This window comes from Trachurus trachurus (assembly GCF_905171665.1).
Source record: "Trachurus trachurus genome assembly, chromosome: 1".
NCBI classification, from domain to species: Eukaryota; Metazoa; Chordata; class Actinopteri; order Carangiformes; family Carangidae; genus Trachurus; species Trachurus trachurus.
The window spans coordinates 13013410-13034491 of record NC_139891.1 but is presented as its reverse complement, the minus strand read 5'-3'; the positions used below and the strand labels follow the sequence as shown (position 1 = coordinate 13034491).

The 21082-nt window shown below is 42.0% G+C and overlaps 1 protein-coding gene across 1 annotated transcript; it reads left to right on the top strand.

Moving 5' to 3' along the window:
* Positions 1-5056: 5056 nt before the first annotated feature.
* evpla (envoplakin a) lies at positions 5057-19710 on the top strand (the record flags this gene model as incomplete). The annotated part of the gene is made up of 22 exons (XM_083983144.1): positions 5057-5192; positions 9962-10061; positions 10164-10318; positions 10479-10602; positions 11423-11554; positions 11662-11703; positions 11968-12129; positions 12269-12376; positions 12461-12556; positions 12652-12762; positions 13118-13264; positions 13380-13531; positions 13622-13719; positions 13864-14036; positions 14394-14569; positions 14695-14833; positions 14946-15139; positions 15416-15566; positions 15725-15808; positions 15924-16031; positions 16116-16208; positions 16321-19710. The coding sequence occupies exons 1-22, from the start codon at positions 5137-5139 to the stop codon at positions 19708-19710; spliced, it is 5991 nt and encodes a 1996-aa protein (XP_083839270.1). The 5' UTR covers positions 5057-5136.
* Between the last annotated feature and the right edge of the window lie 1372 nt (positions 19711-21082).

Below are 21082 nucleotides of genomic sequence, written 5' to 3'. Positions count from 1 at the left end.
CCCTTCACTTTTACCGTGACCTCTCCTCCTTTTGGTTGCATATTGATGCAACGTTGCAGCTTCCCTGCATACATTTATTTTTAGGTAGGAAACACTACAGGCCAGTAATGCAACATTAACCTGGATATGAAGAAGCACAAAAAAGACAGACATGTAAGTTTGTCTTGTGTTCATCTTGTGTTTGACACATACGAGTCATGTGTGCAGTTAAGTTACCTCCTCATACAGAAGAAGACTGGATTATGAGAGTTGTGGGAAGAAGTGGGAAAAGCTAAAAAAAAAGTTTGAAGTGCATCAACAGGATGATGGAAGACGAAGCCATGAATCAAAGCGTGAAATGTCTTCAAAGATAAAAAAGAAAAAAAAAAGAAAAGATGAATGGTTCATTGTTTTAATTTATTACTATAAACTGATCATACTGTTTATGTTGTACTGTGTGACATTTGGTACTGAATTTACTATAATGTCAGACAAGGGTCCAACTGCTACAACTCATCTAGATGGAAAAGCAGTTTGTCACCACTCGTATTTTCAAGGTCAATTCTTTCCTGGAGAAGAAGCTGCTGGCAGACGACGGTGAGGGTCGTAGTCAGACTGTAATGGTTTCCAGCTATGCTTTTATTTTGACATTTACATTTTAGCAAACTGGCTGTCGTGGAGCAGCAGTAGACATTCAGGACATGAGGGAGTTTTTAGCAGTCGTCTCATTCATCACACCACCACGCCTCTTCGTCCATTGTCAGTAGGACTACATTGTTTTCATCACCACTTATACAGTATGTCGAAGCTGTAGCATTAGAACAATGTGTTGTCATCTGTCGTCAAAATATGGATTCATGACTTCTTGCTACACCAAAGCCACACATTTCCTCTGATCTGTACGGGACCTGTTTTACCTGGGATAACTGGTGAAACCATAGCTAGAGGACTGTTTCCCACTCACATGTAGTAACTGTTCTGCTGACTAATTTGTTTTTATTTTTTATCAGTCTTGTTTTTCTTGTTTTGTTTTCTCCCCTTCAGTGTTTTATGTTAATGAGTTAAGATGGAGGTGCTGGGCGTAGTTCCAGCACTCTACCTCGAACAACCTGGGGGAAATGATTAGTCACGATCAATAAGTAAAATGATGAGGAATGTACGATTTGATTTAGTTTTCAGGCCTGTAATTAAAATGGCTTTGCACCAAACACTGTTTTTTCTCGATGCTTTTCATTCAAGGCTTGTATGGACAATTCAGTGGTATTGACTGAAAACCAGGCTCCTTGTCGTTCAGACATAGAGCTGAAAATAAAGGTTTAATTGAGGCATCATCTTTGATTTTTTTCAGAAACACCGTTTATAACCATATATAAATCTATATACTCATGCATAACGTTGTGTGGCTGCTCACTTACACCTCTGTTGTGTTGTAGGTGTGTTCCTGGGAGTGTGTAGCATGCCTCAGGTGGGTGTGAATGTGTTTATATTGCATAGGTATGAAAAAATGTTTGTCAATCAAACAAAACCTGATGTACAACTTGCTTTTCTCTGCCTTTTGTAGCACCCAATTAGACATAATTGAAACCCCTGCCACCCCTCGTACACACACAAACACACACAGACGGCATCTCCACCCGACTCCTTATCTGCCGACTGTCATCACTGTCTTCCACACACACACACACGTCACATACCTCTGTCACTCTAGGAAGACAGAAATGTGCTCTGCCCGGATGGACATATTTGTGCCTCGATGAGGTCGAGATAAAAGTTTTACCTACAAAAAGAAATCAAGTCTCGTTGCTGATGAGAGAATCATCATAGATCACGGAAGTTGACAATTAGGAACAGGAAATAGCTGCATACATATTATTGACTGTCGCTGCATATTGTGTTATTGACTGTCACAAATCCTGATCGAATCTTTGTAATTCATGTAAATTTGTTTACCAAACCACCACATCAGGTTAACCTGCTAAGTGAAACAGACTGACACACCCTGACCGTATTTCCTCTTGGCTCAGATGTTTGGTATTTAATGTGTGTATGAATGTCATTTATTTATAGTGTCCTGAACACTGTGACATTTTGATTGAGAATGTGTGTGCCAGCCTCACAGCTACAAGTCTGGCTGTAGGTGAAGTTCAGCTTTGATTTTATGAATCAGAAAACGTGTGAATCAACAGTCTTGTCTGTCGGGGGGCCCAGTCCAGGCTTTTGGCCCTGATGTCAGACATTTGAACCCAGGATTAATCCAGACTTTTAGCTACAGCAGAAAAAAACCCTCTGAAGAAGATACATCACTGTGTGTCACCATTTAACCCTTCACCTTTAAGTGCAAGCTGATGAAACACAATATAGGTTCATTTAGTAGCTTTTTGTGGGGCTTTTGAACATCTATGAGTTTGCCAAGTTGTGGGCTAATTGTAAATTGTGAGATTTCATATTTTTCTGAACTCACTTGAATTGTATGTTGCATCTGCGTTATTAAAAGTTTTGTTTGAGCAGAAGATCATGGAGCTAATGTGGTCCATTTAGTCAACTGGAACGTTCAACACATCCAGATTTGCCTAAGCCAACATGGGAAGACCTTGAAGTGCATCTACGGGTGTATGACAAGTGGGCACATTACATTTATGAAGGAAGGGTTGTGTGATGTGCTTGAAAGCTTCAGCGCTGCTAATGAAATGATCTTGTGATTGTTTCTGGAGTTATAAAATTGTATTCTATTACCTCTCTGCAAAATAAAGAGTTTCTGTTTTCCAGACAGGTGGACCCACCCAGAGAGAGAAACTGTATGACTGGACACATCAAACATGTGATCTCTCTATGCTGTTCCCCACTCCACTGCAAAGAAAGTCGTCCAGCTGCATTCCTGGCCATGTTTCCCTATTGTTGATGTGCCACAGAGAGCCGCCCTGGTCCTCGATCACTGGCAGGTGTGTGGAGGCTACACATACTGTAGCACGGTGCAGTGTATTTAATCATTAGCATGATGGCTTGTATAGGCCTGAGGTAACAGACTTCCTGTCGGCCCCACACTTTTCCACTGTTGACTGTACATACACGTATCTGTGTTAGCAACATCAAGATGATCTCATCCTTTATTGAGTGTTCAAGCAGTGTAGCGTCATGTGGTGAAGAGAGGGGGTGAGCAGGGCAGGTCAAAGACCCCGTTACCAACAACACCTTTGTCTTAAGGGTTATAAATGATAACAGGAAGAAGAAGTCAGAGGGAAGAGAGGAAACATCTTCAAGAACCTGTAAACTAAACTAGAGAGTACTGTCAAACGTGCGCTCATAACTATCACTTAAGTTCATTTAACTCTATGCTGCTGGAAAAGTGGTTTACAGGAGACTGGTTTTAGTGCTGCGACTGATCAGTGTATTTTTTTTGACTTAGTGAAGCCATGTGAAATAAAATTTTAAAAAAGAATAATGATTCAGAATGAACTCCTAAAAATGGACCAATTTGTGTATGTACTGTATGTATATAGGCAAACAGTTGCACTGAATTATTAAGTGAAGAGGGTTCTACAGATTTAATATATAATGCAAATCTATAATGAATCATTGTTCAAGGGACACGGTCCATGAGCCAAAAAAAAAAGAAAATTAAAAGACATAGACCTTGCTTGGAGTTAGTAAGAGAAACGTTTGTCAAGTAGCCTATGACATCTTAGAGACAATGTGAAGAGTTTATTTGTTCCAGGGGGCTAGCATCACATCAGAAACTGAAGATGACTATCCTCTCTGACAGTTGCAAGGAAATAACAGAGATCACAAATACAAACACCTGTCAAATGTGAAATATTACAGGAAACCCAATTATGCTGCTTTTGGTTGATGGCAAAAACTTACGCAGTGTTCACAATATGAATCCCATGTGCCTCCCAGTCCCTACCACCCCCCCTCTGGGTTAGGGTGAGATTTTTTTTTTATATAATTGCAGGACTGTGGTCAGCCTCTGTAATTATATCGGCCAAAAGCATAATTCATGATTGTGTGTATGTGACAGTCTTATGTTCAGATATGTAAATGTTTAAAGCTCTTTTTGTTTGTCTGACACAAAGCGGACCACAGGAACATTTCAACAGGCAGGTAACATGTGTGCCGCTGCAGTTTTTCATTATGTGGATGTGTGAAGTATTTGTTGTTTGATGAGTTTGAACCCTGTTCACAGTGGCAAACAGCTGTAGGTCAGCCAACAGACGGCCTGCTGTGGTTTTCTGGTATCAGAGTGAACCGGCCTGTTTGTTACAGAGCACAGCAACATGTAAATGCGACCAGGAGAGAGAGCTGGTATGACATAGAGATGGGTCGGTATACTGTAGGACCTATCACGGCATTCCAGTGTTCAACCATCAGTGGTTCAGCTCAGTAGAGACAATCATGTATGAGGAAGTAGTGGCTGCTCTCGATTGTTAATTAGCAGGGATTCCCTCTGTGTAGGTAGGTAGGGCCTCTGATAGGCTGCGGAAGTATGCTACTGTCAATATTAGTGAGAGTAGACACATAACAAGGAGACAGATGGGGAGCTACAACGCTTCTCCTCTGCACTTTATCAGCCAGACATGGCATCAATCAACTGTGCTCACTTGTAGTTCATTATGTCTACAAATTGCAATAGTTATGTTTTGTGTAAGAAGACAAGAGGTATGGAAAGAATAACCTCTTGTCTTATACATAAGAAAGCCTAGCCATGTACTCTGTCCTGAATGCCACTTCTACAGATAATAAGTATTTTTGTTCCACCTCTCCCTGCAGGAATTCAGTGCCACTCCATGGATAATGGGTCCATGGTGATCAAAGGGCCCCTGCAGCTGCCTGGATGAGATTCGAGAGTGTGTCAGGGCCCCGATGAAAAGGAAGGGCTGGACCAAAGGTGGGAGGAAGGGAGAGTGCGGGGAACAGGTCGGTCCAGTCTTCCTCTGCAAGGTGGATGTCTAGGCAGTGACACACCTGTTAACCTGTCTGGGAGGAGCTGCCAGGGCCAAACACTGCTGACGTGACGCGAGTGTTTGTGAGAGGAGCCAAAGGGAGAGGAGAGACAGAGTGGGAGCCACAGGGTGAGGAAGACGGAGACCGAGAAGGAGTAAGAGAGAGACGACGTAAGATTTCAGTGGGATCTCTGCTCGACCCACCACAACCTCCAGGATGTTTAAGAAAAAGGAAGGCTCGGTCACGAGCTCGGGCTCGAGCAAGGTCAAAAAGTGAGTTTTTCCCTGAAGACTTTATGAATGCATGTACAGGTATGGAAGTGTGTGTGGTGACACTGTATCTCGGTTATGTCCCCCCTCCTCCTGTTCTTCTTGGGCTGAGGACTGTGTCATGTTTCCTGTGCGTGCTGCTGTCCTGGTTCTCTCTGAGTTTTTTGTGGTCGATCTCCTGTTTATACTGTGGCTGGGCTGAGGAAAGTTTCTCTTCCAGTTTGATTCTTCACTGATTTCAAGTGCTGAGTTATGTCAGGGTTAATCCTCAGGATTGGTGAAGGCCTTCGAGAGAGTGTTAACAGAGCCTGAGGTCAGGTTTACTTTGTAAACATTAGGTGGGACGGTGTGCTTTCAAACAACAGGTGAAACCAGTGAAAATATGTTTATGAGTTCAAGTGAAAGTCACACAAGAGGAAGTTATTATCAGATCTTTTCCACCTGATACTCAATTCCTCAAACCTGCAAAAAACAAAAACAAAAAAGACTCATGTGCCAATTCTCAGCTGGTATTATTCTCTCTGTGCTGTTTAAATACACATATTGGACTGAAAAGAGATTTCTCCAAAGTTAAAGGCTTTAACCTGGCAGCTGGAGGTGTAGAGCTGTTTGCAATCACATTCTAATGCTAAATGAGATGTAAAACGTCCTGGATCTGTTTTACACATAGGAGCTGATGACAGGACAGATGCCTTACAGTTCCTATAGGGTAAAGAGCAATGATGATGATGATGATGATGAACCCTCACCTTTAAGTCATTACTTTCTTTCATGGTAGTAATGAATATCAGGGCAGCTGTTAAACTGCAGCCTGTGAACCTCTGTCTCTTCAGAGGAAGTGGCTCTGCAGGTCGGTGCTGACCGGCCTGTGGTTTCACCTTGTCCCATCGTCTGCGTGCTGAGGTGTGACCGGGCATGGCGGCCCGCACCGCTCAGCTGGTTTCTTTCTGTTATGTAGGCGTTGGTTCCAAACCATCGTTCATGAAGCGACATGAGACCTGTCACTCAGCTCATTTGGCCGTTAGGAAGTTTCCATCAGCCAGTTACAGTATAACACAGGGCTGATAATTACTATTCTCATGATCAGTTAATCATAGATCAATCTTCCTGAGCTAGAGGTGATAATTGAAATTTCTTGTCAAGACCTCAAATATATTCAGCTCAAACATGAAGGTTTAACACTGATTAATGACTTGAATGATTAATTGATCATCAGAATTGTTATCAAATTAGTTTCGGTTTTAATTTGAGATGGTAGATTAATTCATACTAAGTTCTGTGTTTTGATACCTGGAGTGTGTGAATTCATTTCCCAGGGTGAATGGCACAAGACAGGAAGAAAATGTGGGTGGGTGTCGGTGCGAATGCCCTGATGCCCATGAGCACTGATGTCACAAGCGGCCATCTTGTTCTGCTGATGTGATCTGTGGCTCACATCACAGTGACGATGAAGCATCAATACTGATACCGTCACAGGCGGTATGATTTTCCTCGCTGAGTGCAACACAATTGAATTTCATAACACCGTGAGCTCGGAGGAAACGTGAGACCACACCAGGGAGTGCTTCTGTTTCATGTTTTGTCATCTCATAAATTACTACACCAAAAAAAATGTTGACAAGCCCTTCTGAATTATGTGGGTTATCCAGTTGTCCTGCCTTCAAGCCAGTTGAGCCGTGAACTAAACTATCTGTTTGACTGTCCTGTCCTGCCCTCATACAGTAGATGAAAACTCACTTTTAATGCATTATATTGTTGTTATATTGTAACCCCTTTGATCAGAGCGCAGTTTTTGGCTTTAACCGAACGCAGAAACTGACATACACCTAAAAGGAATGAGCTTTCACTGTTTACAGACGTGCTCACTTTGATCAGTCTTTTAAAAACAGTCAGACTTATTAAAGACAAACAGCTGCTGTTTGATCAGGAGTTCAAACTCGCTACAGATCAAAGATCCCTGATCAGTGGAAACACACTATTACAAAAACCAGATACCTGATGCAGATGTGCATGTGATCACACACCCAGGATGTCATCACGGTGACATGTGGGTGTGACCTCTCCTCCAGCTTCTTCACCACACCCACGCTTCAAAAGTGAGAGGGTGTAAAAAAGAAGAAACTAAACTTTAACCTGATTTTTCTGATTTGGAAGTTGAGTAATTTCAAAGCTTTTGACTTATTTGCTTTATTTAAAATACTTTATCATTGTCCTTGGTGTTTACACAGTCCAACAATTTACAGAACCAGGAAAGTAAATTATAGGAACAAATAACTGATCTTTCTTCTTTCTTTTCCTTTGAGACTAAAGACCATAAAACGAACAAAAGATGAGATGAAAAAAGGGAATCCAACTCCTGAAAGACAAGGTCAAGATAGATCAGGTGCTAAAAGCATGCAGATAATATTGTATTTGTTGTACTAACCCATGATTTGCAGACTCATACGATGGGTTAGGGTTAGGGTCTTCCCATGTGTCAGCAGAGTGAGCGACGACCCCTCACTTCCAGTCATTAACTCACTTGCTGTGTCAGAGCAAAAATAACAACTACCTGAATGCACTGCTCTTCTTAAGTAACCATGGAGATTCAAATAGTTAAATTGTTGAAAATGGGGGGAAATTGAAATATTGCTTGCATGTATTATCTATCTATTATGTGTATTGTGTGTGTGTGTGTATTGTGTGTGTGTGCATGTGGCCCATACCTGTCTCTCCTGCTGAGTGAGCAGGAAGAGGGAGGCCATTGTCAGAGCAGAACCAGCTCAGCTCACACCTCAGTGAGTCAGTGCAGGAGCCCGTTCACATTCCTCAGTTGCACAGTGATTACAGAGTCGAGTACACTGAATGTCCCTTTAGGTTGTAAATCTTTCCTATACAGATTTTGCCAGCTTTCACCCTGAGGAGACGTGACTTTGTACGCGGCGGTAGTCCTGGTATGTGGACAGATGAACAAGCTGTTTGCCAGCATTCTTCAGTCCGCTGTTCTACACCAGTGTCAGATCAGGGGATGTGTGAATGAAGTCTTCTGCCAACCCTCTGGTTTAGGAGTTTTGCTGTTTTCTGTGCACAAAAACACAGATAGGAAAAAAACTCTCTCCTTTTCACACAGCTGTGACTTCATTTCACTTTCCCAGCTGATGGGTAGCTGATTTTCGGGGGTAAACGCTGCATGATGTGAGTCATTTTCCATCTGTGGTGTTTAAAGAGCGACTTGTCAAAAAAATGATATGTGCAAAACCTGTGCAGTAATCAGATTTTCATGAAAAAACAAAAACATTTGTATAGTATATATACAGTATAGCCTATGCACTAAAGTTTCCAAGAAAAGAACTGGACCCCAGGAAACATAAAGTGTAAGATTCAGGTTTCAAACGTCTCTTTATATAGGTTGTTGTAATGTAGCCATTAAAGAAAAAAAAAAAGTTCATCACAATTCACCACAAAAAATTTACCTCGATCATAACTCCACAAAACCTTATTGTCGTCCTTGGTTTAAACGCGCCCTCTTACATGTTTGCAAATGATTTGATTTACTGTAATTCATACCCACTATAATTGATTACCAACTCTTTATTTACTCAGAGAGTCTTGTAAAAAATCTGTCAAACTGTATCATCCTGTTTTATTTTCAGTCAAATCATTTTATTTTTGACCTGTTAACTGCAAATGAGCTCTTCTTCAGCTTTGTGGGTGTAGTTTATCAGCCTCCAGAGTTTCCTCCGTTCTCTGTTGTCTGAGTATTGCTTAACCTCTCTGTGCGGCAGAGAGCAGCACCGACAGTGACAGGGAGGGACAGTCACAGTGGAATTTTTTTAGCATTTAAGGAGCGGTGCAGGTGTGGCTCTCCTACTATATAAACCTCACACTGACGCCTGACAAGGCACACTTAAATATATAGCATATTATTATATTGCTCCATTCAGACTAAAGCATTTAAAACTTGCAATTTGCATTCACTTTGAAGCTAAGTTGATACCTATCGTTTGACACCCAGTGCAGTGATTTATGAGGATGTTCTCCACTTTCTTGGTGTTAGTGAGCAGCGTTGTTGATGAGCTGGTTGAGTTTTTACAAAAATCTGTGAACACACCATTACGATAGTCTTGCCTGGTGAAAATAAAAGTGTGGCCAGGTTTGGCGACCCTGTGCCATCCCAGCAGCCCTTGAGACAGTGTTTGCTTTACCACGTTGTTTGATCTTGATGCTCTTGATAATTGGCAAGATAATGCAGTCAAAAGGATACAGTACAAATTTGAGTTGTCCTTAGGTGTCATTAAGTTTTCAAGTTCATGTTTCGTTTGTGTGTTGTCGTGTGTGATGTTTATAAGTTTAGGAAGTGTTTATGTCATGATCAAGATAACTATTGATCTTTGAAAGCTCCTAGAAAGAAGCAAACCTACATTTAAAAAAAGATGCAAATAGTAAATCCCATGTCTATGGGTGGATGTTGGTGCTCAGATACAGAGGATTTGGTACTGTGAGAGGAGACAGATGTGGAACATGAGAACTAATAATAATAATAATAATAAATTTAATTTGTAATGCACTTTTCATTGGCACGATCTCAAAGTGCTACAATTGTTAAAACAAGGTAGGGAAAGTAGAGTTAAAAACAGGGTAGAACGAAGAGTTACAAATGTTAAAAACAGGGTAAAGGAAATAAAAACATGCTCAACTGAACTGAACTGAATTGATTCATAATAAAACACCATCTGATCAGTGCTTGTGGTTTAATCTGTGATCTTTTCTGACCCTTCCCCTCACCCTTGCAGGCCCCAGGCCAGCAGCTTGGCCTTGTTGATCGCGCATATGCAGAAGAATGCCGACCAGGTGGAGAAAGACATCCTCCGGGCGGAAGAGCTGCTGGTTGTGGTGAGCACACCCTTCTGGTGCTGACGATGCCATCACCTCACATCTATTCACAGGGACCCTGTATATAAAAATCTCATTTTATCTATTGTCTGCTTCCACCAGGACGCTGAAAATGACAAGAAAGAGCAGCCCCTTCAGCATCAGACGGAGATCTCAGACAAGCTGGGTGAGGCAGAGGGTCTGCTGAGGGACCTCTTCCTCGATGTGGACAGAGCCAAGAAACTCAAACACCCACAAGCCAAAGAGATAGAGAACGAGTGAGTTGATATCAGTATAGCTGACACTTGTAGAACCTCAGTGGCAATACCATATAAATGATAGCCTATAACAACACATATGTTGTACATAGTGCGACATGTTGTTTGATTGTAGATGTGCTTGAATGTTAATCGGTGTTTGTGTCTCTGTCAACCCCAGTGTTATCCACCTCCATGAGCGCTGGCTGAAGGACTGTGGCATCTACAGAGACATCTTTGAGCAGATTGATGATGTGTCACTGATGCCCAGAATCGACTGGGGACCTGTTTTCAACGAGAAGCAAGTACGTACAATAACTGTCTGGACATTCAGGGCAGCCTGCTTAAAATCTGTTTGAATATTCAGTATTATATAAGTAAATGATAAGGCAGGCCATATCCCATAGTTTTCTTATTGTTAGCAAATTATCTTTCTCAAATTGTTCTCCCATCTGTTGTTTTTAATTTATGTACTTATTCGTAGGACACCTTTGTTACTTATATTACAACATACTGAAGCATTGCATATTAACCAAAGATGGATGTATTTTTGATATACTGTCTGCTTCACAATAAAAGTATTTGTTCGCAAATTATCAACAAAACCGATTTATCCTACTAATTAAAATGCTGTATGTGTATTTATCTCATTCCTCTGTGACATAGAACACCACTGCTGTCCATTAAAACACGTACTGGATGACATGTTCCTTTATTATAATTATCTTGACTCTTACACCGTTGAATAGTCCCCAAAAAAGGGACTATCACAGTAGTTGTAACGTTTGTCAAAAAAAAACTACAGCTCCCTGTTGTTTTATCAAAATAAAATAAAAAGATATAAACATATATTGCTATAGATGGATATCAGGAACAAATGGGCTTTGGACTGAGAGTGACAGCGATAGTGATAGAGAAGATGAAAACTATTCAGTGGTGACAGGTTATTAGTCAGTCAGCTCAGTCAGAGCTTTGTAAGCTCTCACTGTCCTGTCGTAAACACATTAGCCACAGTGAGTAACTTAACAGCACAACTAATTACAGAGCACCTCATCCTGTCGCACACGCCCTTTGGGAGTTATTTTCATACCATGAGTGATGTTCTCCTGGTTGCCGTGTCTACAGAAACAGGTGAATTCGGAGGAGTACGGCCCTGCCATGGAAGATCTGAAGAAGCAGATTGCTGCTCACAACATCGCACACAAGGAGATCGAGGCCTACAACTCACAGCTGTGTGTCAGCTCGGCTGGCAGCAAGGTGAAGACGTCACATATCACATACATCTCAATGATCTGTTTGTCTTTATTACTTATTTTGCATTAGTCGCTATCAGCCTGTAAAACATGTTGTTATCTGTCTTTTAGGAGAACTACACAGCCCTGAAGAAACAGTACAACAATCTGCTGGTGAGTTGAGTTGTTCACATGTGATAATAATGTTTTATTGTTAAAACATCTATAAGATGATTTTTGAAGAATTTCTGGTCACTTTCTGTTTACAGATGAATATTTGCTCAGTGTCAGTGTTTGACAACTGTCATGCGTATATTTATTGATTGTTTAACGTTGCACTGTCTTCTGTTTATGTGTAAGGAAATGTTTGCACTTTGAGAACTTTCAGAATTTTCATTGTCTTTTTTGTTTGTTTGTTTTTTTGGTCTATTTCCTCAGGACAACTCCAAGTGGCGTCGTCACTACCTGAACAGCTTGTATGAATACATGCAGGGATGTAACAAGGAACTGGCTTTCCTTGGAGAAGAACAAGATAAAATCAAGAACCAGGACTGGAGCGACCGCATGGTTGACCCACCTGATGTCCGCAGGCAGTATGAGGTTAGGACTGATGGTTGTAAAGTTAAAGCAGTGAAACATGCGAATACTATTAAACAATTGCTCGTCCAGACTGGCGCGGTATGTTTGTTCTAAACTGTTATCACGATAAATAAGTCCACTTTAATTTAATGTCAATCAGCACTTCAAGAACAACAGTCTGCTGGCCCACGAGAGCGAGGTGAACAAAGTCCAAGATGAAGGAGACAGACTCGTTGAACTGAAGCACCCAGCCAGTGCCACAATACAGGTACATGTCAATACCCAGAAGCGTCATCGCCATCAGCTTTAACCTGTATAACCCAGGCTGATTAACCTCACGTTACATTTCCAGGCTCAGAGAGATGCTGTACGAAATGAGTGGCAGAAGTTCCTCAACCTCTGCATTTGTCAAGAGACACACCTGGACAATGTGGAGGAATTCAAAAAGGTAAATAAAATGTCGCTTTTTTTTTTTTAAGTACCGTATGTCTGGGGACAAGAGCAAAAAAGTTTGTTAAACAATGCTTTTGTGGTGTGTTGCAGTACCAAATGGACACTGATCAACTGTCAGAGACACTGACCAAACTAAACAACAACCTGGACCCCAAGGTCGTCAGCAAGAAGAGCAACTCAGAGACACTGCTGCAGCTTGAGGTAGAGTTGACTTAGTTTAGAGATTGAACCAGTGAAGGGAGGAGGAGGAAACTAGGGGATGGAAGTTGAACATATGAGGAGAGAGAAGAAAGTATAGGTGAAAAGAGAGGAAGCAGAAATGGGGAAAGAGTGGACAGAAAGATTGAAATGTCTTTTTTAAGCTTGTTTGTTTACTTTCACATTGTGTTAATACGGTATCTTAGAGGTGAGACACATGGGGAAACAGGCCTACACATTATAATGTAGACATGTACGTTATTCTGACACATACATTTCAAGATAATGACGCCTTGTATTTGCCCATTATGATGAGTGTTTCTGAGGTCTACTCTCCTCTCTGTCTGTTTCTCACCAGGGAGAGGAGAAGACTGTGCAGAACAGCGAACAACTGCTGGCCGACCTGAGGAGACGCAGCACCAGCATCGCCCCTCTGAAGCTGCGACGCAACGCCCCCAGCAGACCCATCACAGTGGAGACCCTGTGTGACTGGGAGACAGATAAGGTGAAGCTTAATTTATTTTTCAGACATTCAGTCAGATATCTGCAGCTGAGAAGCTGTTTCTCATTTGAACTGTCTAAACTCTTGTGTATGTGTTTTATTCATCATTATTCTCCAGGCCTCTCTGTCAAGGGGGGAGAAGTTCACCTTGAAATCCAACTCGGGTGAGAACTGGGATGTTATCGGCACTGATGGTGTAACCAAAAGCTTCCCAGGAGTTTGCTTCCAGATCCCACCACCTGACTCAGATGCTATTGACAACGTGGACCTGTGAGTATCCACGGCAATGTAATCAAGGCAACCATATCTTACAATGTAAGAACATGTTACTCATATTGTTCCTGTTTCTACCTCTCTCAGTTTGGGTGGAGAACTTGGAGACATCAAGAAAAGACGAGCTGCTCTGGCCACATCGCTGAAGAATCACAAATCAGATATCTCCAAGTCCCAAAAATCTGGTAATTGTCTATAAATGTAAACCTTTAAATATCATAATCGTATGGAATCATTGGTTTTATAATCACTAACTATTCTCCACCAATTGCACATAGAAGCCCAAATCAGACCAGCCATTAAATGAACTTCTCTATCTCTTCATTCAGCCCCAGTGTCCTCTTCCCCGCTGGACCCCAAAGTCACAGCCTTGGAAGAGCAGCTGGACAAGCTGGACAGTGACCTGGCCAACACTGAGGAGACCATGCTGAGCCGCCTGCGAGCTCCACTGAGCCGCACAGATACAGCTGGAGACCTGACCAAAAGGCTGAAGGAGCAGGAGGTGAGAATAATACATTTGAATCAGCACTGGCTGCTCTTGGTTGTTCTCTGCAGTTGCTCTGTCTCACAGCTCCTTAGATTTAGGGGAGTGTGTATCATTGTTTTTATTGAGCAGTCTTTTTTCTGTTTGTTTTTACCTGTGTGCATTCACTCTACATATACTACTGCATTTCTGGTTCTTCACTCCCTCGGGCTACTTGCATGAGCAGAGGTATTGTGTTGTCAGATGTGATATTGTAGAAACTGTGGAAAAGCTGCTGAGAAAACATATGGGCCATCAGGTGAATCTTTACAGGTTGATCCAAGAGGAACTCTGGATGATCTGATTAATGGAAGTATCTATGTTTGTACCTCATAGGAAGCTACCAAGGCCCTGAAGGCTCTGGAGCAGCAGACGCTGGCAGCGCAGACCGACCTGCAGCCTCTGCTGTCCAAAGATCCCAGCGGCACCTCCTCTGCACTCCCACTCAAACTGACTGCTGCCAACAACAAGCACGATAGCATTGCTGAACTTGCGGACCTCTACACCAAGAAGTGAGCAGATATTTTGTCTACAAAGTTGCACTGGCTTGGTGGAAGGTTTTGTCTCCAATGAAAATATCTGTTTTTAAAATGTATTTTGCTCCGCTACTGAACTAAATCCTTTTTTTTTCACTCAGAGCAAATGCATCTCTCAACCTGGAGAATCAGATTGAGAAGGTGGATGGTCTTGTCTCTGGGTTTGAGAAGAAGCTAAGTGAAGATGGTCCGATCCCTAATGTGCCACATGCAATTGAAGACCGTGTTAGCGACATCCAGGTGAGGAAATCTACTCAAAATCTTACCTCTACCACATAAAAAGGTCATTTTATTTACTTAGAAACACAGCCGGTATGTGTTTTAAATTCCATGTCTTCTTTGTTGATATCAGAACCAGCGTAAGTCTGTGGAAGTAGCTCAGGGTGACATGAAGAAGCTGAGTCAAGATCTGGAGACCACAGAGCAGCTGTGCAGCTCCCTGCAGCAGGGCTTCCAAGAGTACTGCCCTGACATCCAGCTCCAGAGAACAGAAACCAAGCAGCTGCAGACCCGCTATGCAAACGTTGCCAACCAGCTCAAGGAGAGGTGAGAATTAAACTGATGACACATCAATCCAAACACTTCAGTTTACTTAAAAAAGTCAAACTGCAGTTGGTAGTCGATACGACTTAATACTTATGCCTGGACTGAAATGTATTATATATTGTAAATAAAAACATTATCGATTATAAAAGGGCTTTTTTAAAATTACAAACAAGTACCTAAAAATAACAGAAATGATTTCAAGTTGTAAAGTGATTTGAATTTCAAAAGTATCACGGTGCAGAGCTTTTACACGTCTCAATGTATCAATCCTTTCAGAGAAAATATCTTACAAGAAGCTGCAACCAAGAACCAGGAGCTCCAGAACACAAGCAAAGCCCTCAACTCCTTCCTGGACAACCTGCCGACAAACCAGATAAACCCCAACGATGATGTCTCTGAGGTTACCGCAAAGCAGGCATCCCAAGAGGTGAGACCATCTCATGACCAAACATACCAAGTGTCATGATGAGAGTAGTAGATCGTACTTGTAAGAAATATTAAGTTACAGTAAATAGTAAGGAGTAAGGGTAAAACAAGATGAATGTTTAATCATTAACTAACCCTAATCCTAACATTTCACTACAGAGGGTGATGGAGGACCTGAAAAGGAAGGGAGATGACGTGGACAGAGTGTCTGACCTGTCTCAAGACCTGCAGAATCTATTAAGTGTAAGAATCTATTGGATCCTAATCCAGTATTATATTCATGAGAGACTGGTGTTTCGGCACTTGATGTTACCATCAGAGATGAATAATTCTATTACCTTTCTTCACATTTATGCAGGAGTACGATGCCAACGTAAACAAATACAACGGTACACTTGAGGATGCTGGTGTCACTGTTCCCAAAAAACCTCAAGTACTCACGCTCTCTGATGCTGTTCAGAATGAGGTAATACTTCAGCTCATATTGAAATTATCAACGTTTGGTCAGTATAAGTGGCTCATCTTTAATGTTTTAACTGTTTTATTACAGGAGAAGGATCTGGTGAACCGTTACGCTACAGCAACAGCTGAAAACACCCAACTCCAAAAACAGATGGGTTTGACTAAGAATCTCCTTTTGCAAGTAAGATAACAGGACATGAATTAACAAGTTGCTATGCACTCCTGTGCAAAAATGTAATCAGTTTAAAACTAACTAAAACTATGTCACTTTCATTTATGTTTTTCCACCACAGAATGAGGAGAAGGTAGCACAGCAACAAGTACAGGTTCAAAACCTGCAAAAGAGTTCTCTTGAGCTAGACACTCTGGCAAAAGAGCTCGAGGAAGAGAAGGGGAGAACAAATCATGCTGAGAAAGAACTGAGAACCTTTAAAGATAGGATGATGTCGCTGAAGAGTCGCAGAGGAGTGGAGCGCATTCAGGAGAAAGAAGTGCTGCAGTACTACCGCGACCCAAAGCTAGAAACTGATTTGGCTGATCTGCAGAATAAACTACATGAGGAGGCTCTAAAGCATAGCGCCGCTCAGAGTGAGGTTGAGGTAATAAACAAAAAAATTACCACCCTGGAAGACACTTTGAAAAACACCCCCCCCAAACTGGCGACCAAAGAGGTGACAGAGTTTGAAAAAGATCCCCAGCTTGACGTAGAAGTCAGTAAGCTGAAAGATGAAATAGCAAGGATGAAAGATGAAATTCGAGTGAGAGATGGGGAACAGGTTCACGTGCAGACAGAAGTCTCGATTCTCCAGCAAAAGCGACCAACAATCAAAGAGAAGGTGGTTAAGAAGGAGGTAGTGAAAGTAGAAAAGGATCCTGAGATGATGAAAGCAGTCCAACAGTTTGACGTGGAAATTTCTGATGAGAAAAACAAGAGCAAGCTCATCAATGATGAAATCTTCCAGACAAGAAGTCAGATTAATGCACTCGAGAGAATGATTCCTAATATCCAGCCTAAGGTTATCACGAAGGAAGTTAAACAGATTGAACAAGACCCTGAACTCATCGGTGAATCTAAGAAGATTAGAACGAGCCTGGAGGAAGAGAGGATTGAAAACAACTCCCTGTCCAGAGACTTGACGGAGCTCAACAGCCGCTACAGAGAAGTTCAAGACTGGAGACCAAAAGTCGAGGTGAAGGAAATTGTTAATGAAATCTACCGGATTGACCCAAATACAGAGATGGAGATAGTGCGGCTCAACAAAGACATACAAGACTCCGACAGGCACCGCTCTGATGTAGACAGGGAGCTCACCGAAGTAACATCTGAGCTGAATGTCCTTCGTTCTCAGAAGCCCAAGGTGGAGTTGAAGGAAGTTCTCCAAGAGGTGGTTAAAGAGGAGAGGAGCCCTGAAAATGAGAGAGAGATCCAGAGGCTAAATAGTCAGGTGAACCATTTGCACACCACTTATAACTCCCTCCAGGACCAGGTGAGTCTACTCAGGAAAGAGAGGGACGAATGGAAGGCTGAAAAGTCCAAGATAGAAACCCGACTTGTCAACAGAGAGGTTGTCAAATATGAACCTGATCCACTATTGGAGAAAGAAGCTGACCGCTTGAGAAGGGAGGTGCGTGAGGAGGCACAGCTGCGGCGCAGCATCGAGGAGATGGTGTTTGACCTGCAGAACAAATATATCCTGTTGGAGAGACAGAAACCTGAGGAAAAAGTGGTTGTGCAGGAGGTTTTGCGTGTTCAGAAGGACCCAAGGCAGGTAGTCGAGCATGAGCGGCTCAGCAGGAACCTGGATGACGAAGTCAAGAGTCGTCGTCAGCTGGAGTTAGAGCTCCAGCAGCTACGAACAAAGGTGGAAGACAAAGAGAGAATCCTGAGGGAGAGTGATGAGCACCAAAAGAGGATTCAAGCAGAGTCTGAGGTCAGAGAGATCCGACAGCGCATTACACAGCTGGAAAATGCTCCACCTCCAGTTGAAGAAAGTATTGTGGTTGAAGAGGTGCTGAAGGTAGAGAGGGACCCAAAACTTGATAGGATGACAAATGGTCTTCGGTCAGATATGGACAAGGAAACCACTGATATACTGCGTCTCCAGAGAGACATTCGTAACATCACTCCAAGGCTTGAGCTCTTGCAAAAAGAGAAGTCTGGTGAGAAGACGGTGTACAAAGAGGTTATCCGTGTTGAGAAAGACCAGGCTATCGAAAGTGAGAGGGATCGCCTGAGGGAGCAGGTGAATGAGCAGAAATATGCCAGACAGGACCTTGAGGATGAAATCAGACGGATCAATGACAAAATCAACCTTCTGCAGGACAACAAGTCAAGCGCTTCTAGAGAGGAGACTACCCTGATTGTGAACAGGGATGCCCGACAGAGGGAGAAGGACGACCTCCTTCGGGAGCTCAAGACACTTGAGGCCCAGAAACACGACACAAGTCTGTCTTTCCAGCAGCAGACTCGAATGATAAGTGAAAGAACGCAGAAGAGTAGGCAGAGGAGCATTAAGATGGAGTCTGACATACAGCGTGCGGAGAGGGAGATTCTGGATGAAAAAGACAAGATCCATCTTCGAGACAGCACCATCCGAGAGCTCCTGGCGAATCTGCAAAAAGAAGAGCAGTCAGAGACAAGGACCAGAGAAACCAACGTCTCCACCAAAATCACAATTTTGGATCCAGATACAGGCAAAGACATGTCTCCTTATGAAGCCTTACTACAGGGCCTGATTGATCGTGATCAGTACATTCATCTGCAGGAGCTGGAGTGTGACTGGGAGGAGATTACCTCCCTGGGACCTGATGGAGAGACATCTGTACTACAGGATCGCAAGAGTGGCAAGCAGTACTCCATCAAAGAGGCCCTGAAGGAAGGCAGGCTAACAGAGTATGATCTTAAACGCTACAAAGAAGGCAAGCTGCCCATCTCAGAGTTTGCCTTGCTGGTCGCAGGTGACAACAAAAAGCATCCTAACTACGAGCCAGTCATCCCAAAGTCCACCACACCAGTGAAATCAGAGCCCTTGCCCATCTCTGCTTCCAAAGAAATCCCCCCAATTGCTGGAGTGATAGATACAAACACTGACACCTGCTTTACAATACGCAGCGCCACCCAGCGCAAACTGATTGACCCCATCACTGCCCAAAAGCTTCTAGAGGCTCAAGCAGCAACCGGCGGCATTATCGACATCACCAACCAGGGAAAATACACAGTTCACAAGGCTGCAACCAGAGGCCTCATTGAGGTTAGTCAACAACAGAGGCTACTCAATGCCCAGAAGGCTTTCACTGGTGTTGAAGACCCCATGACCAGAGAGCGTTTGTCTGTGGGAGAGGCTGTTCAAAAAGGCTGGATGCCAAAGGACAGTGCCATTCGCTACATGGAGGCACAGCATCTGACTGGGGGGCTTGTTGATCCTACAACTGGTGGCAGAGTAAGCATCATGGATGCCATTGGATGCAAAATGATTGACAGCACAATGTTGAGGGAGCTGCAGGCTGAGTCAACTTATATCAAGGATATTGTTGACCCAATCACAAAGGAGAAGATCAACTACAAACAAGCTCTGGAACGCTGTAAGCGAGACCCAATGTCAGGCTTACCAATGCTGCCTGCCTCCTCCAAAGATTCTGGTTATACTCCAGCGTACAAGCCTCATAGATATGGAAAATTCTAGATGTGTTTACAACATACTTGTAGTTACCTAGTCTCTGATGTTAGGTGATAAAAATGTGCTATTATTAGATATGGGAAATCCATATGAAATCCATTATTGTTAATTGCAATGTACATTTGGACTCAGGAAAAGTCTTCTACTGCAAAGCTTTCTATCTAGCCAAAATAAGTGCTGCTGTGATGCTTTTGTTTACCAAACATGTCTGAAATGGGAAGATGTTTTTATCTTGTTTGTTTCTGTTTTTGTTTTTTTGATTTAATTTAAAAAAAACGGAGGATATAAATGCAATCTTTGATGTCATTGTGTTATAGGGATATTGGGACCAGGTGCAATGCTATTTACCATGATTGATTTGATTCTGTATTATTCATGGGCTATCCTTGACACTGTTCACTTTAAACTCAATCTTGTTTGATATTTTATGAAGAAGAAAACATCAATAAATTTAAATTATAATGGTTAAAGAGCATGGATTCTCTCACTTTCAATGCTGTGTAGTCTTTTAAATAAAACACATTCAACCTTCAACCTTTACATATTTTACCAGATAAAATCTGGCTAACCTTTACTAACCTTTAATAAGTCCTACAGGAAAAGAGCGTGAGTTCCCCAATTGCTATCACATGACAAATAATTGTCAGTGGAATCACTCCACCCAGTGTACATAAACATACTGGTTGCAAATATCCAGACAAGTCTGGGCCAGCAGATGATTGCATTGATGAGAAAATAAACAATACTGTGCAATCTTGTTATTTAGCATTTTTGTGTGTTACTCAGGATTTTACCCTCTTCAGACTCTTTAAAAAAAACAACACTCCATTTGAACTTTGTCGTACTGTACTCAATGTTTTTTTTAAATGCTCAATTACAAAACAAAAAAAATCATCATTTAATTTCTTCTCTGCATAAAGCCATAACCTGTTATAAAGGGTTACAAACCAAAAAGGCTGGGCCCCCTGTTTTAGCATACCGTCTGAAACCTGAATGGTTCATTAGTGAGACTATGCAGTAGGCTACATAATGTTCATGATTAAAAATTCAAACATTGTATTTAGTTTGTAATAACAAAATAACATGAAGAAGACAATACACACAAACATACATACTGTACATAAAATGCTTTATTTTTTTTTGTTTTTTTTTTGTTTTTTCAAATCAATGTCAGGTGCAAGTCCTAGTCCATATAATGGACCAGACCATTTTAAACTGTCAGTGCAAATTGGAGTGTTTCAGATTTAGCTGCATAAAGTTTTAAATTGCTGCCATTTCCCCTCAGTGAATAAACGTTGTATGGATTCCATCTTGACCATGCATGGCATATTGGCATATTTATTGTAATAAGTTATTCAAGTATTTGTGAATGAAATCA